The 17,314-nt window shown below is 48.4% G+C and overlaps 1 protein-coding gene across 1 annotated transcript in view; it reads right to left on the reverse strand.

The window, feature by feature from the left end:
* TTC7A (tetratricopeptide repeat domain 7A) overlaps positions 1-16,543 on the reverse strand; it is a 104,382-nt gene extending 87,839 nt beyond the window's left edge. Inside the window, exons 1-2 of the mRNA XM_023531281.1 lie at positions 16,019-16,543; positions 10,826-10,994 (exon numbers count right to left, since the gene is read on the reverse strand). Coding sequence (XP_023387049.1) covers positions 10,826-10,994; positions 16,019-16,318 — 469 coding nt within the window. The 5' untranslated portion in view covers positions 16,319-16,543. The remainder of the gene's footprint in view (positions 1-10,825; positions 10,995-16,018) is intronic.
* Between the last annotated feature and the right edge of the window lie 771 nt (positions 16,544-17,314).

The raw sequence follows: 17,314 nt of genomic DNA on the forward strand, positions 1-17,314 counted from the left end.
GAACACCCAAGCTGGTCCCGGCCTCTTCAGTCTGAGGTGACTCATCACATCCCAGACAGCTGCCCTTCCAAGAAGCCCCACCCTGGGAGCCCTGGGCCCTGGATGCAGAGGTGGAGAGCACACCACTTCCTCTGCAATGGAAGTTTCCAGATGGGTGGGCCCCCTCGCTCCTGCCTACCCAGCTGGTCCAGGAGCACAGGGCACCCAGAGAGGGCTAACTAAGCCCAGAGTCTGAGAATTGTGGGTTGGGGATGGGGGTGGGGTGATGAGGTAGAAATGCAAGTCACTGCTTCAGCCCTCAGGGAGGAAGCCTCGAGGCCAGAGAGGGAAGAACCCTCGTGAATCACACACAAAAGCGGGCAACTGTGGAAATGTAAAATGGTACAGCCACTGTGGAAAACAGCCTGGCGGTTCCTCAAAAATTTAAAAATAGAAGTACCATATGATCCAGCAAATCCACTTCCAGGTATATAACCAAAAGAACTGAAAGGAAGGTCTAGAAGACGTTATATGTACGCCCAGGTGCACAGCAGCATTATTCATAACAGCCAAAAGGTAGAAGCAACCCAGTGTCCATTGGTGGATGAATGGATAAACAAAATGTGGTACATGCATACCCTGGAATATTATCCAGCCTTAAAAAAAGAAGGAAATCCTGCCCTATGTGACAACATGGATGAATCTTAAAGTACATTATGCTAAGTGAAATAAGCCAGTCACAAAAAGACAAATACTCCACGATTCTTTTTTCTATGAGGTACCTAAAAGAGTCAAACTCATAGAGACAGAAAGTAGAATGGTGGTTGCCAGGGGCTGGAGGAGGGGCAAATGGGGGGTTATTTAAGGGTACAGTTTCAGTTTTGCAAGATGAAGAGTTCTGGAGATTGGTTGCACCACAATGCATGTACTTAACACTATCGATTTGCACGCTTAAAAATGGTTAAGCTGCTAAATTTCATGTTCTGTATATTTTACCATTGAAAACTTTTTTTAAAAAGTAGGCAATCTGACTCCTTGTATCAAAGTCTCCAAAGAGTACATACCCATTACAGCCTTGTTTATAATGGGGGAAAAAAAATGAGATTTAACATACAAGTCCAATAACAGGAAACAAGTTTGCTACAGTACAATAGATTCTTACAGTAAAATGCTATGAAGCCACTTTAAGTAGTGACATAGATGGGTACTGGAAACCGGTTCATAAAAATATTAATATGTTTTCATGAATTTATTTTTGTTTAAAAAAAACCCCACATATAAACCTATAGGAAAAAAGTCTGGAAGGATATACCTCAAAATGTTTACAGAGATCTAAGTTCCCTCAAACAGAAAATGGTATTACATCCAAGCAATGCCTACTTCATAGGGTGGTGGTGGAAATTAGATGGTATTATAAAGAACAGAACATATGCTCTCACAAAACATTTTCAGGGGACGTTCACAATGACCACTTAGGCAGGGGTTTAGCCCTTCCCCTAGAACGACAAAGAGAAATCTGATTCAGGGAGAAGAGAGTCCTGCAGACACCGCTCAGCTAAAAGTGGCAGAGTCTAGATGTGATCCAGGTCTTCTGGCTTCAAAACTGTCAGTTCTCCTGGCCCAGATTCCAGGTGCCATTCCTGAGCCTCCAGGAGTATCCAAATCTCAGGCTTCTTCCTGGCCAGCCCATGGTGGTTCATCTTTCCCATGTGTAACCGATGGCTGAGTTACAGCTGACCACCCAGGTGTCGGAGCTGGTTTCTCAAGTGCACTCCTCAAAGGCCTGTCCGTACTCCACACCCCCACTGACTACTCTCTGCGATGGCCTCCAGCAACAGAGAGCTCTGCCAGGAGATGCAGGGAGAACACACCAACGTCTTGCCCTCCAGCCCCATGATGCTCCTCCGGAGATTCTGCTTATCATCTTGCCCTGTTTTGTATCCCGCAGCCCAGGAAGGCACTCAACAAAGGCTTGGTGCGCACGCAATTAACCCACCCACCTTTTTTGCAAGATGCCCCAATAGTGGCCTGCTCTTTCCTCTCAAACCAGAAGCCAGACTCTCACTCTGTGGACCACAGTCTGGGGCGAGGGCAGCAGTACCAAAAGCGCTGACTCACTCGCCTGCAAGGCAAATAGCCTATGCCCCTTTGAGAAGGAAACCAAAATAAACAGCTGATTCTTGCCATACCAGGACTTAAAAAAACCCAAACCGTATCTGTCACCATATCCTGACCTAGGAGCAGCCTGGTGTTCTTTCTTCTAGTTTTAAAAGTTTTAAAAAGCCACAAAAATCCCAGGTGAGAGCAGAATAGCTGGGGTTGCATTGGCCAAAAGAGAACAGAAAAAGAGAAAAAAAAAATCTTGAGGAGTAAGAAGGTAAGAATTTGCAGATCATAATTCTCACAGCTGCTTAACGATTTTTACATTTTTACTTCTCATGGCACCTTCACAATTTAGCACCTCACTGCAGTATTTCGGGTGACCGGGCCCTTTTGCTCCATAGCCGGGCCAGTCTTCTACAGGTGAGCCAGTGGGCAAGCCTGCCCAGAGCATGCTTGGTGACCTCCCTGGTACTGTGCTGTGAATGAGGGGAGAAAGGGGGTTGCTGAGACTGAAACACAGGGCAGAATTGGTTTTCGGGGGGCCCAGAGCCCACTTTTGGGGCCACAACAAGCCCCAAATTAGGCACCGAGGACTAAGGTCTGTAGAGCTCACAGCTGGAGAAATGCGGGTCACCCTCCACATTGCTACCACGCTGCGCTAGTGCCAGAGAAATGGAAGTGACATAGGAAGGGTTGAGGAGAGAAGGCTTTCATCACGGAACAGCTCTCTGGAGGTGGATAATGGCACCGGGGCTTTTGGGGGATGAACTGGGAAAGACTTGAGATGTCAAAAGTAAAGGCCCTAAGGCATTCTGCACACCCATCAAAGCTGGGAATATCCCTTAGGGCTTAGACCAACAGAGAAGAAGACAGAGTGTTATCCTGGATCCGTAAAGGCTTAACCTTAGGGTCTAGGGCTCAGAGCCCCCTGCTCCAAACAGATCCAGACACAGTGTTAACCAACAGCTGGGCCCGGTTTTAGGGGAAACAGGCTATGCCACGCCAGGCACGGTGGGGCTATCTGGGGCCAGAGTTCTAGAACACCAGCATAAAGGGACATCCTGAGCCTTACTGCCAGGTTCTCAATGCTCTCTCCTTTCCCACTCCCTCCCATATGTACCCCCTCTTAGCTCCAAGAAGTTGTGAGTACATCCCTCCTTCAAACAAGCCACCTCCAATTCCCTTTGGACTTTACCTGGAAGGCACCTCTCCTGCTCATCTGCAGATGAATCCTCCTTAAATTCAGGCTCACCTCTCAGCTCACCTGAGAGGGCTCCACAACTAGGAACAGAGTGGTTCAATCAAACAACTACTCCTTGGGCATCAGGGATGAGCATAAAAGCCAGAGTCAAAGGAAGCCAAGTTCAAATGCTGAGCCAGTCACTACTGGTATCGCCTGAGGCCAGTTCTGCCTGAACTCTGGGGTTCTGGCCTCCGAAACTTTCACCTGCTTGGTGAGAGCATCCTGATTCTCCTTTGAGAAACCATTCCTCCAACTTGGTCCACAAGATGCAGGTGGGGAAATCCCGCCCCTGGCACCAACCCAGCAATCTAGGTGCTAGTCACTGTAACAGGTTCCAGGGTGGGCATGAGACCAAGCCAGGTCAATGAGAATGGTCCCCAAGGCACACCCTCTCTCTGAGGTTGTGAGTGCTATGCTGCAGGACCATGCACACCTGGAGCTGCTGAGAAAGACCTCAACCCTGGATCCAGCTGTGCCTGATGCCACCTACCCCAATGACTTGCTAGTTACGTGGGTCCATAAATTTCCAGTCCCTCCTCCTTTTGGTTGTTGCTTTTCCAGCTAGCTGAAGTTGCATTTTTGTCATTACAACTATTAGTTTTGTTATACAGAAATTGACCCCAGAAGCGTGATGTCAGAGGGGACAATTCCTGAAGTATAAGACGGGCTCAGGTATGGGAGTGAGGATTTTGCCATCTCCCAGCTAAGAAACGGAAATCCCAGATATATAGCAACAGCCTATATTGTCTTGAGGTGACACCTTGTGCTGTGGAGGCTGGTGCTTTTTAGGGCATCTGGTAGGACATTCTAGGATATTAGCCTATGTTGGATACTTTTTGGGGCTCAGAGTAAGACCCACAGAAGGGGGTGAGCTTCACCCCCGGCAGCCCCTCTGAACGATACAGCTTTGTTAAGGGTCCATTTTTGTCTGTGTACAACAACTCAAGGTGGCTGAGAGTCAAGTCAGATAATCGGGGATGGAAATTCTCTGCTCCTGCTGAAGGAAGTGACAGAGTGGGCAGGACGAAGGGATCCTATCAGGAGCTAAGGGTGGGGCCTGGGAAAGGCCTGATCCCCCAGGACCTCACAAGGCCTTCCTGCTGTGGTTCTCACATGCTGCTAGAAAACCAGATGTATCTTGAAGGCAAAGGGCATGTGTACCTCAGCTTACCCATTAAGCTGAGGGCTGGGGGTCTAGAGGAGTCCTGGGAGACAGAAACTTCTAGGCCTGGATCTAGATCCAAGGACTCTGGGTCAAAAGTCTTTGGTTCTAGTTTCTCATCCATGGAGATGGTCCAATGCCAAATTCCCAAAGGCTTACTTCAAGGGAGCTGCCGAGGGAGACAGACCCCATACCTGACAAGCGAGGCCTCAGTCTTGTCAGGTGTGACGGTCCTATTTGGAAGTGGGCTGCTGAGGAGCTGCAGCTCCAGAGGAGACTTTGCAAATGCCCCCTTGGGCATCAAGGCAGAGCTCCCCACAGAATGGAACTGGAGGCAGTCACGTGGCCACAGCACCACGGCCAGGCAGCAGGTCCACCGTCCTGCCCCAGTAGGCCATGGTAATAAGCTACAGACATGTCACCTCTGGGATGTTTACACATCCTGGTGTTTCCCGCAGCAGACTGCACTGACACTGTGGCCTGTGGATGCAGAGACTGGGCAGGAAAGAATAACACCAGGTAGCTCATGACTCATCAGTTCTGCCTCTGAGTGCTTAGCTCCTCTCTCACAGCAGCTGTTTCTCCTACAGCCACAGCACACCAGCCGCGGGCTTTGCTCACCTGCCTGCCTCCCTCAGGGAAGGGATGCTAACTGTTCATCTCGGCATCGCTGGTAGGCACTTGCTGAATCAACTACTGGCAAATTTTACTCTCTCGCTGGGCTGGGGACCTTGAAGGGTTCAACTATAGGAGGCCAGGCCATGGGCAGGAGGAACTTACTGACCTCCAACTGGGGAGCCGCTGGGCCAAGGTCCAAATGAGACTGAAAGAGGGAGAGAATGCTGTCACCTGAGCAACCACGGAGGACTCCCAGTGGAGGAGGCACCTGAGCTGTGTCTGAAGGCGGCGTTAAGGCCATCTGTGTGTGCGGAAAGTGGCCCAAGAAAAGGTAAAGGGACAGAAGATCGCGTTGGACACCGAGAGCAAACCTCATTTGGCTGGAACATGGGGCTCTGGGAAGGGAAAGGACGGAGAGCACTTTGGGGGTGCGTAAGAAATGACTACCTGTCCTCTAGGGGCTTTGAGTTCAGTGGGGAGACAAGGCTGGTGGACATAAGTCCACGGAGTCACATGAGCAGGGTTCTGTCAAGGACTTCGTGAGAGTGGGCGGCACTGAGGCCTTCTGGGAACAGCCCCGAAATCAAATTACTCTGAATTGTTTTTTAATACGAAGTAAATGGAAGATGTTCCCCCCAAACCAACTAAAATGGTGGTGGGCTGTGCCACCCACCATCTGCAACTGGAACGGGTCGGGAACATTTCCTTTCCCAGGGCCATCCCCTGGTCCGATATGCTTGGTCAGGGAGCTAAGAGGTCACAATGGGACCACAGCAGGGCCTGGGGAATAGGGTAGGAGTGGGGCAGGCTCCCCATTCTGAGCTAAGGTGACTGATATTGACACAAGAAAGCAAATTTTCTGGACAACTCACCCACCTGTACCACAGCCCCGGCTGCTTCTGTGCTAAGCAGATCCATGGGATAGTGGCACAGGGCTCCACCAGGGGCTGCAGCTCCTATTCGGGGCTATAGGAGGCCGGGAGAGGCTAAAGTCTCCTATCCCCACAAAGCCCAATTATGGCTCCTCTGGGCTACCCTCAGGGACAGAATGACAACGTCCAAAGGCATCATCCCTCCTGGCTGGCCTCCAGGCTCTACAGGACGTGCCTGGAACTTTTCTTTCTCTGGCCTCCTGTGCCTCCTATACCTTCCTTGTCTGCACAGACTCATTTTGGAGGTAACTATAGCTGTTCCCCATCACCCTCTGGGGGTCCTCTGTCATAGGCAGGATGCGAGCTGGGAGACAACCACCTGGTCACCAATCCAAGCTCTGCTACACAGAGACTGTGTGACCTGGCAAGCCTCAGTTTCTCCATCCATAGAGTGGGCATAACAACTACCTCTCATCTTACAGAGATGAATGAAGGTAGATTTGTCAGTCAACAAATATTTATTAAACAACAGTTCCAGGGTAGCAGTTTCTCAAACTACAATGTGCATACACAACACTGGGGATGCAGGTGATATGCAGATTCTGATTCAGTACATCTGCGGAGGGGCCTGAGAGCTTGCATTTCTATCAAGCTCCTGGAAGATGGTATACATGTGATAATCCTGCCCCACCCCACAACAGACCTTCAGGTTCCAGAGAGAAGGGTCCATACCTCGTTTCTGGATATGCCACTGAAGTCAGGTATAGTAGAGGGGCTCGAGAAATTGGTACTTAGGAACGAAGGACTGAATAGGAGATTTTGACAGGCAGGAGAAGGGCCTTCAGCTCTGCCCAGGGCTGGCAGGTGACTTGGGAGCAGCTGGCCACAGGACAGGCCCATTACTGAGTGACAGACAAGTCAACCTGGCTGGAGAGGGACCTGGAAAGAAGCAGTTCTTCCTCCAAAGCCAGAAGCTCTCATAGGGCCCAGTCCACCTCCGGGTGCCACTGAGAGGCCCTAAAATCCAGTCTTCTACCCCTGCGAGGATCGGGTCAGTCTGAGCACAGGTGTGACTAAAACACTGGGGGCCAAGGAGTACTGGGAGCTGGGCACGGATTGCAAACAACAGGCCTCCCCACGAAGCTATTTTATTTTTCTGTCTTAGTGAAAAATCTGTGGTTTTGATATTGTTTCTGAAAAAACCTGACATGGACAATAACTTTTTTGCCCTTAGAGAAGTTGGAGGTCACGTACCCCCCATCCAGTACACACATAATGTGCTCAGTGTTTCTGTATTTCAGGCAAAAAAAACAAAACAAAAAACCAGACTCTGCAACTGCCCCCCTGTCTCGAGCCCCTGGGTTGGTGTCTAAAGCCCTCCATGAGAGTCAAGGGGTGCCTTCTGGTCTAATTCCCATCCCCCCTGAGTTTAGAGAAAGGCTGAGTCCTGTGAGTGAGGCCTCAGAGGGTCAAACTGCCAAGTCTCTCTACTCTGAAGGCAAAAGCAGGCGAGTTGAGTGTGTTTTTATATCTTGTAGGAGCAGCAGTGAAGAGCCCCAGAGCCTGCTCCCGACTCCCTGGAAAAGAACTCTACATCGGAGACACTCATACTGTACCCCCACTGAGCCTCCAGGCCTGGCCAGGTCAGGCTTCCCTGAGATACACTGGCCCGTCCTCCTCCCTCCAGCCAGCTGTGCCTGAGAACCAAACTCCCTACCTCCCTGGATGGAACCAAAAGGAACCACAGAGCAGAATCTAATGCAACATGGCAAATAAGATGTGGTGTAAGGGCCTGGCCAGGTGGAATGCTTGGGAGTAGGAAAGGCGTCTCCTGCACAGGCCACCTGGAGTCTGACAGAGCCTGAAACCCAGAGGCTGCCTGGGGGTGAAACATTCTATTTCAAAAACTAGGTAATTGATGTCTTGGGTAAGTTGCTTCACTTTTATCAGCCTCGGTTTCCTCATCTGTAACATGAGAAATTGGCCTAGATCATTTCTATGATTCCTCTCAATCTAGAATTCTGAGCAGTATGACCACAGGGCCTTTATGAGCTCTGGCTGCCTAGGTTCAAATCCTAACTCTGCCACTTCCTATGAAATCCGAATGAGTCCCTTCAGCTCTTCAACCGTAATTCCTGGTCTGTAACACGAGAATAAGAGAACACCCACCTGAGAGTTGTGTAGTGGATTCAGTGAGGGCATACCTGGCATAGAGTGAGGGCTTAACAAGTATCATTATTCTGTGAACTCTGCGGCCTCCTGCTTCTACCATCCTTGTTATGGACTGAATAGTTGTGTTCCCCCCACATTCATATGTTGTAATCCTGCCCCCCAATGTGATGATATTTGGAGATGGTACCATTGAGAGGTAATGATTAGGGTTAGATGAGGTCATGAGGGTGGGGACTTATGATGGGATTAGTGGCTTTATAAAAAGAGGAAGAGAAAGGGATCTCTCTACGGCGCGCGCGCGCACACACACACACACACACACACACACACACACACACACACACACACACACACGTGGAGGAAAGGCCATGTGAGGACACAGTGGACATCTGCAACCCAAGGAGACAGTCCTCGCCTGACCCTGCTGGCACCTTGATCTTGAATGTCCCAGTATCCAGAACTGTGAGAAATAAATCCTTGCTGTTTAAGCCACCAGATCTATAGCATTTTGTTATGGCAGCCTGAACTAAGAGAGTCCCCTTGTTCATAAAAAGTGTCAGGACCAACGACTAGCCATCCCTATCTCTTACTCTTCATGGGAAAACCCACTGGGTCCCCCAAACCCAGGAAAATCAACACCATGCATACTCAGGAGGCCACATGCATGGTCTCAAGCACATGCAAGGTCAGGTGAACCTCAGCATGCCAAGCAAGAGGGCACAGTCACTGCAACAGGACAGGGAGGACAGGCAGAGAGGAGGCAGGCAAGTGGGAGGCCGCGTGAAGTCAGTGAGGGGCGGGGAGCTGGCACAGCCTATGATTGAGCAGCCCACACCGCAGTGCCCGGCTCCTTACCTCCCCTGCAGGAACTCTGACCACCAAGAAGCTGGAGGCGTGCTGGAAAGAGTAGAGAGCAGGAGACAGGGAGCAGTAGGTACCGAGCCAGATCTATAGGAAAAAAGTGCTGGAAAGGACCCCCAAGGAAGGGTGTTAGGTTCAGGAAGTCTATGGCAGAAGTGTTTTCCAAGAGGCTTGAAAGACCTAAACGCCAAATGAAGATCACCCTCAAGGCTGTCCTGTGCGAGGGGCCCAGAAAAGGGGACAAGAGAGCATAGGGAGAAGAATTCACAGACTGGACCATCCCAGATGGGCACCTGCCCTATTGCTGGCTGATGCCAGGTTGGTCCAGGGTGACATTCTCAGCATGTGGGGTTAGTGGCTTTATAAAAAGAGGAAGAGAAGGGGATCTCTCCATGCACACACAGAGGAAAGGCCATGTGAGGACACAGTGAGAAGGTGGCCATCTGCAACCCGAGGAGACAGCCCTCACCTGACCCTGCTGGTACCTTGATCTTGAACGTCCCAGCATCCAGAACTGGGATGACATAAACAATCCTGGGATGGCATAAATAATCTTTCAATGGAGAAAGGGATCCGGGGACCCAGCAGTGGACAAACAACACCCTCAAGAAGCCCCACCAACCAGAGACACGAAGGCTGTGCCCTGTTGAGATGTCACAGTCAATCTCCTGAGACCCAAGAGAGACAGAGGAATACAGGTGAGAGATTCATATTCCAAGGCCCAGTCCTGGCTGCATTTCGAATCTCTGGGTAACTTTGGGCAACGTATGTATCCTCTCTGGGCCTCAGTTTCTCCATATGTAAGATGGGAAGAATGTCCCTATCTATGATGAAAAGAGGGTAACAAATACTCTATCAACGCCAGATGCCAAATCCTCACGGGGACACATTTCTACACTTTCCTCTGGGGGTTGGTTTGTGCTGGAATAGAGAAATGATCAAACATTCAAGATTCCTGTGGTAGAGGGGTTCCTGAAACCTCACTGACACCAAGGGTCACCTCTCAGGCTCTGTAATCCCAGGGCTTATAGGTCTAGGATGCATGAGCCTAAAGCACAAAGTTTGGGATAGGGGTTTTACTAACATGAAATAACTTCAGGGGATAGTTCAACGGCACTATTAACCCAGTGAGGCCATCTATAGCTCCCCACATCATAAAATTCCTACATCACTGACCCTGTGTGCCTGGGTCCCCACCAGAGCACCTCCTGCCTTCAGAATTGGTCCTGACCTGCCCACCACTGGATCCTGGCACCACCTCCCTGGGCCACTCACAGCAGGTGCCTAACAAATACCTGAGGAGTGACAGACTGCTTTACATCATCAAGTACCCGATTTGTAGCCAATGCCAGCAACCGGCACCAACCTGACAATGGGATGGCACATTTTTTAAGCCTTTCTCAATCTGGTTACGCAATTGATTCCTCTAGGTCATGGCAACCTAGGGCAGGTGGTACAACCCTGTCTTGCAGATAAATCAACTGAGGCTAAGAAAGGTAAGGAGGTCACTTGCCCAAAGGCACATAGTGGGTAACTAGTTGTCAACATAGCCAAGGTGAGAACCTAAGTTTCCTGACATCTGGCCTAGTTCCTGCCATCTGCCAGCATGCCTGGCAGAATGTGACCACTGGTGTCCACCTGGCTGGTAGTGCCTGGGCACTACCAGGGGAGATGTATCTTGGACATTGGCCCAGCAGGCCCACCTTCAACACAACATCTGCTGCCCTACAGCTGACCCCTGCTCCTGGCACAGGGGGCCTGAACGTAACAAACTAGGCATGGGGATGGGGAGCTCCAGGCAGCATCCACACCTACCTTTGATGACAAAGGCCTCTGCCAGCAGCCGCATCTGATACAGGGGCTTGTTCTCCACAGACATGTCATCAATCCCAGCCCGTGCATACATGCTGATGGCATCTCGGTATGAGCCCTCCACGTAATGCAGCTTGCCCAGGATCAGCATGGCCTCACGCATGTACTGTGGCTGATAGGACAAGGATCACATTAGCAGGCTCCTGCCCCAAAGCGCCTACCCTCACCCCCACCAGGTACCATGGGATGAACACCCCCCTCACTGAGCCACAATAATTTGCCTAAGACCCTGCTCAGAAATCCTCTCCTCCTCCCAGAAGTCTGCCCTGATCCTCAAGCACATGCAAACAACTCCCTTCTCTCCACACCTGCAGTCCATGGCCTGCTTACTGAAATTCTTATATGAGTCCTTAATTGTTCCATGAGTATGTATCTTATGTCCCCAACTAGATTGCAGGCAGCTTGTAGACTTGGCCCTGTCTTCGCTTTCTTGTAGCCCCCATAGGCTTCAGCCCAAAGCTGGCACTCAGGAGGGGTTCGGGCATCTGTTCTCAGCACAAGGGACCCAGCCAAGTTTTGCGAAGCCTTAAGCTTATATAATTTGGGGGTCCTCTATATACACATATATATAACAAACATACAATTAGGTGAAAGGCCTTGGAAAGAGCTCATGAGGGTGAGAAGGCTAAAACTGAAGCTCCCAACAGTCACAATAGCAGCGTGGAACAGAAGAGAGGAGAGCAAAGGCCTGCTGGGCCACTGTCCTCATCTTATCAGAAACAGGTGAAAGTGCAGAATCAAGTGCTTGAATTCAAATCTGTTCCCTCTGCCCTACTTTTTCAAGTGCTGCTTATGCCCAAATCTCTGTCCCCATACACAGACTCTCGGGGCCTCCCTCAGGGTCCATGGAGGTGTGGTTGACCCTGCCCGAGAGTCCTAGCCTTCCAAGTGCACACAGCCCGGCTCTAAGACTTCCCACTTTCTGAGGCCACTTGCTCTAGCCTGCTGCCTCCATTTCTGTGCTCAGTTGGCCTACCATCCCTTTGGCCAAGCTCTGGGCTCTGCCCCAACCACACAGCATCAATTCTGTCCACAGAGTTCCCTGGAGATGGCCCCCACTCCTGGCCTGTCACCAACAGGAAGGTGCTGTCCCTGACTCCCTTCAGAGAGATCAGAGGCTGGGGCACATGCAACCCCAGGGGAAACCTCCACCACTCCCCACTATCTACTGCACGCCCCCCGCCCCCGCCCCGCCGAAGCCAATTAAGAGCATGGCACAGTCAAATTCCCTTTCTCTACCAATTTTGTAAATACACATTCCTCCTTTGCCTTTGCTCACACAGGCCCCCTATCCAGAACAAACTCCTTTTTCTCTCAAGCTATCTAGATCCTCTTCCATCCTTTGGGGTCTTGCTCAGGCCCACCACTTCCTGAAAGCCTCCCTGACTACCAGGGAGCTCCCTTCTGCTGAATTCCTATAGTGCCTCTACCAAATGGACCCATTTGGCCTCCGCCTGCCTGACATGCTAACTATTGATTTACTCTCAAAGGCTGAATTTTTCAAGGGCATTTGCTAGTCTTCCCAAACAGGCCACCCGTTCCCTGGGCTAGGGCCATAGATTACACCCCTCCCCAGAGGCATGCAACCCATGGTCCCTCCAAGATGGGCAGCATCTCTGCCATTCTCCCCATTGGTCTCAAGCCACAGGTACATTTCCTCCCTACTCAGCCTTGTTTTCCTCATTGTGAGGGTGAGATCATAAGACCCACCTCTCACCTCCCACCATAGCAACACTAAGAGCATAAATAGGGCAAAGTCCAGAAAAGAGCTTTGAACTTTTCTTTAGAAAGAAGCTTGATAAACACAGGGCATGAGTAATTATTATTATTATCCTGTTCTACCATGAACAGGGAAAGGGGCAGCTAAGCTCAGAAGAACAAGTTTCAGGGTGTGATGACAGGGTGACGCTTGGTGGTTCCTGGTGGACTAATGACAGTTTACAACAGAGCTTCCATTAAGCTAGGGAAAAATTAAGAACAATGTGGTGAATGTTTCATAAAGCTACATTTATACTATTAAAAAAGCTACCCCTAGTTTTGAAAGCATATCTGTCTTGCTTTTTGGTGTTAAGATGTATTTTCTTTCATGGAGTGATAGTAATAGAAGTTGGTACAGTTTTGATGTTTCGTTTTTTCTTCTTTTTTTTAATGTCCATATTTGGCAGAATTAAAAGTTGGCTACACTCTGTGGGACCCACACATTTGAATGTGAAAAGTTCTTGGCCTGTCAATTCAATAGTCAGGGAACCACGGAGCCCTGGCCCAGTGGAAGGATGCTATACAGGAAGTCACTCAGTCTGGGGAATAATCCCTTTGCTGTGTGGAGCAGGCAGGTCACCTTGTCTTTGTGCCACATTGTCTCTGTCAATAAAAAGGGAAGAATGACCACATGCGGATACCTAGGTAAGAGGAGAGACAGACGACGAAATACTTTAGAGGCAAAAAGGGACCTATAAAAGCATCATCACTAACATTAACCCGAGTTCTTCTGTCATTATTTTATCTCCACTCCAGGACTCAGGGAGACAGTACCAAGAAGTGGAAAAAAACATGAGAACTTGGACTGTGTTCAAGTCCTGCACCTGCTACTGTGGTCCTTGGCTAAGTGATTAACCTCTTCTGGGTCTCAGTTTCCTCACCTGGAAAATGTGAATAGTAGGAAATGTCATTGAGAGGGTTACTGTGAGGCCCCTATGAGATGGTGCAATGCCTGGCACTCAGTGGATAACAAGTTATGACAAATAGTTTGTTTTCACCAGCCTCACAGAACTGAGCTAGACAGGATCTTAGAGATTACTGAGAGTAGATTTCAAACTACCCTGAGGAGGTGCCTCAGGCTCCACCTCTCCACTCTCCTCATCCCATCAGAGCTACTCAGTATACCTGGGACTGACTCTACCTGAGATTTCATCTGTTGCCAGGAAAGATCACTCCCCACCCCCAGCCACACCTTGGCCTTTGGAGTAAGATAGAGTCCCTTACACTACTTTTAATATTTTATTTTGCCTCTTCAACATCAGGTTTTTTGGTTTTGGCCTGGATAATGGGGAATTCCTCAATATTATTGGTGCCTGTACATGTCTTTGATGAATAAGGCATGGTAAAATTAGTACTTAATAAATGTGATGTGGTAGACAAAATGGTTTTCACGACAACACATGTGGATACTATTCAGCCAATACAAAGAATAAGGTATTGTCATGGCGAAAGCTCCAAGGGAAACTTCTTGGTGCAAAAGAATAACTAACTTGTCAAATATGTGTTCTATGACTCTAATAAGAAAAGAAAGCTTTGTATGTATGTATGTGTGTTTCCTAACCCACATAGAAAGGAGTGTGGGACACACACCAAATGGTGACCAATGCTCAACTCTGGGGATAGGAATGGGCATGGGGTAGCAAAGGTAGCAAACAAGGACTTCTATTTATTATTCGAACTACTTGTTTATGTAGTGAAGTTTTTACAATAAGCTGGAGTCATTTTTATTTAAAAACAATGTTTAAATATTTACAGGAGTCTCTTGTAAAGAAAAACGTTAAAAGGGGTCTTGGAAAAGCTAAGGACCCATCAATCAAGTCCAACCCTTTTGATTGGCAGATTTAGAACTGGAGGGCCCAAGAGGTCAGGGGACATGCTCAGGGTCAACCAGCTATTTTAATCTGATACAAAATCTCCTAGAGCTACAAGAATTCTTGTCGAGGAGTCTAGAGGCAGTAACCTTAAACTTCCAGTACACTCTCTCCACACGGCTTATGACAAAGCTGGACACTTCCTGGTCTGGTGTTCTAGTCCTCATTCTCTAGTCCCGATGTACTTTTATAATGTTAACTACCCACCACTCCTTTTGCTCCTGCTAATTAACATATTTTAATGAAATTCTTGTAAGAGGAACCCTTAGATTATACACTACTTCCATAGCTGGGAATGCCCTGTCCTGTCTCTGAATGTCCATACCCCTCATGCTTCAAGGTCCAGCCCTCCCCCAAGGGTCCAGTGCTAGTACTACCATTTCCCTGAGTAGACTCCGGCCTCACCCCAGGGAGTGTCCCCCTCAGACTTGCCTCTGCATGTACACTATGCCTATGGCATGTGTCACAGTCCACATCGGGCAATTTGTCAATAGGGCTTATCTTCCCAGTAGACCTGCAACCTCTCAGAGGACAGGGGTCAGGCCGACTCATCTTTATTGCCCTCAAAGTCCGTAACACAATGCCTTTCATATAGTAGGTTGCAATCAATATATATATCGCTGTGGAACATCTCTTGAAAAATTACATCTTTGGGTCTCTAATGACATACCAATGCCTCTACTATTGCTCAGGATACACTGTAATTTAGAACAGTCTCAAGTTTTAATGTGCACATAAATCACCCAGAGAGCTTGTTAAGTGCAGCTTCTAATTCAGATTTTGTATTCCTAACCAGCTCTCAGATGATGCCCATTCTATGGGTGGGTGGACTACACTTTGAGGTTCAGAGAAAGCTATGACTATACTTCCCTTTATACCTCCCCTCAGTGCCTTGTATGCAGTAGGTGCTCAATAAATGCACATGGACTTAACCTGGCTTGTCTTGTTATTGAGCTCTTCCGTCACTAGCTATCTCTGCATGTTTGCCTGCTCCCAACTAGATCTTGGGCTCACTGAGGTTTTATTTCCCTGAGACCCCAGAGAGCTCGCAAGACCAGGCACATACTAGGTCAACCAAGTGATGTCTAATAGAAATACAACTTACGTCACATGTGTAATTTAAATTTTGTAGTCACATTAAAAAGGTAAAAATAGATAAAATTAATTTTAATAACATTTTATTTAACCAAATTTATCTAAAATATTATCATTGGAACGTGTTATCAACATAAAGAATTAATGATCGTTTCCATTCTTCATTTTGTACTGTCTTTGTAATCTAGTGTATGTTTTACGCTTAGAGCACAAGCGTAATTTGGACTCACTCAATTTGGACTCACTACATATCAAGTGCACATTTGACTAGTGACTACTGTACTGAGCAGCATAAGGCCAACCCTTAAGAGACACTTGCTGCTCAGGTGACCAAATGGCCCAAGGAGGGCTTGACAGCAGAGAGGAAGCAGGAGAGGAGATGGGGCCCCAGGCTTGAAGGCTGACAACTTACGGACAGCTTCCCATGGTTAAGGATACTACTCAGATAGCTTCTGGCATCATTCATCTTTGGCTCATTCTTCTCCAGCAAAGGAATGGAGTCTTTTATCTTGGTGTTGTTTTCTTTTAAATACTGCTCCAGGAGGGCTTCGGCCAGGAGCAATTTTCCAAAGTCATCTGAAAAACAGGACAGTGACCCCTGAACATGGCAGATATGGACACTGGCACATGCCCCTGTACCCACCCAACCTAGCCCTGCTCCAACACGTGAATGGCCCAGGCCAGAGAAAATCAATAAAGATGCTGTTTCCATTAACTTAAACAGCCTTTAAAGAAAAAATACAGGCATTCTACCACGGTACCAGCATAAATCACTTGTTTGGGTTTATTTTCCTGTCGTTTAGTGACTGGGGAGGCAGAGTTCCCAGGACTTGGGACAAATTTCCAGATTTTCAAAATTTTAAACGAGGGACAAAGTCACACTCATGTCCTGTTGTGGGTAATAAATTCTTAAACCAAGAAGCAATTCCCCCCAAATGATTGAAGAGGAAAAATATGAAGCGATTTAATAATGCATTTTCAAGTGTTCCTATTTCCATGTAACCATAATTGTTTTTCTCTACTTTGAAGATATGTGAACATACCAGCAATAACCTAGCAACCAAAGTGAAGAGTTACAGTGGGAAGCAGATTTACTTGTGTAGCAAGGCAAATCCCTGAACAGGTTTAGTACTGGCACTTTCTGGAGTTCGCTCACATATGTTAGCTTATCTGCAGATCTTTGCCACCTGGCAAGTGAATTTATACTGCTTGGTTTAATTTGCTGGTTCCCCCACCGCACTGAAAACTTCAGTCTTGTGACCACCATATTCCTACATATACCTACAGCAAAGGGGACCCAGGCAGGAGCGGGAGCCAGGTGTTCAGTGTGTAGGGCTTAAGGTCAAATGTGCTTTCACTATGGCCCCAGGTGGCTGTGTTCAGTGCGGCTGGCTCATTGCCCCTCCCCTGAAACAAGGATGAGGACCAGGCCCACCACTCAACATAGGCACCCAATAATGAGGTGCAGAATGAATCAGATCCTCTTCACTACCCCAAGAGGAGGCCATAAGACTCAGGAGATTATGTGCCAATCTGAAATGTCTTCAGGAATGTGTGCTTAGTCCCGTCTCTTCACAAAGCTCTCTCTGTTGCCAGGATGGCATTCTCAGACCTATCTGGCAGTGCCAATCACACCTCTTTCAGGATGACCACAGTTTGCTCACAACTCAAAACCACTGGTCCCAAATTGTGTGTCTCTGAAGCCTCT

The sequence above is a fragment of the Pteropus vampyrus genome, unplaced genomic scaffold (assembly GCF_000151845.1).
Source record: "Pteropus vampyrus isolate Shadow unplaced genomic scaffold, Pvam_2.0 Scaffold66, whole genome shotgun sequence".
Taxonomy (NCBI): Eukaryota; Metazoa; Chordata; class Mammalia; order Chiroptera; family Pteropodidae; genus Pteropus; species Pteropus vampyrus.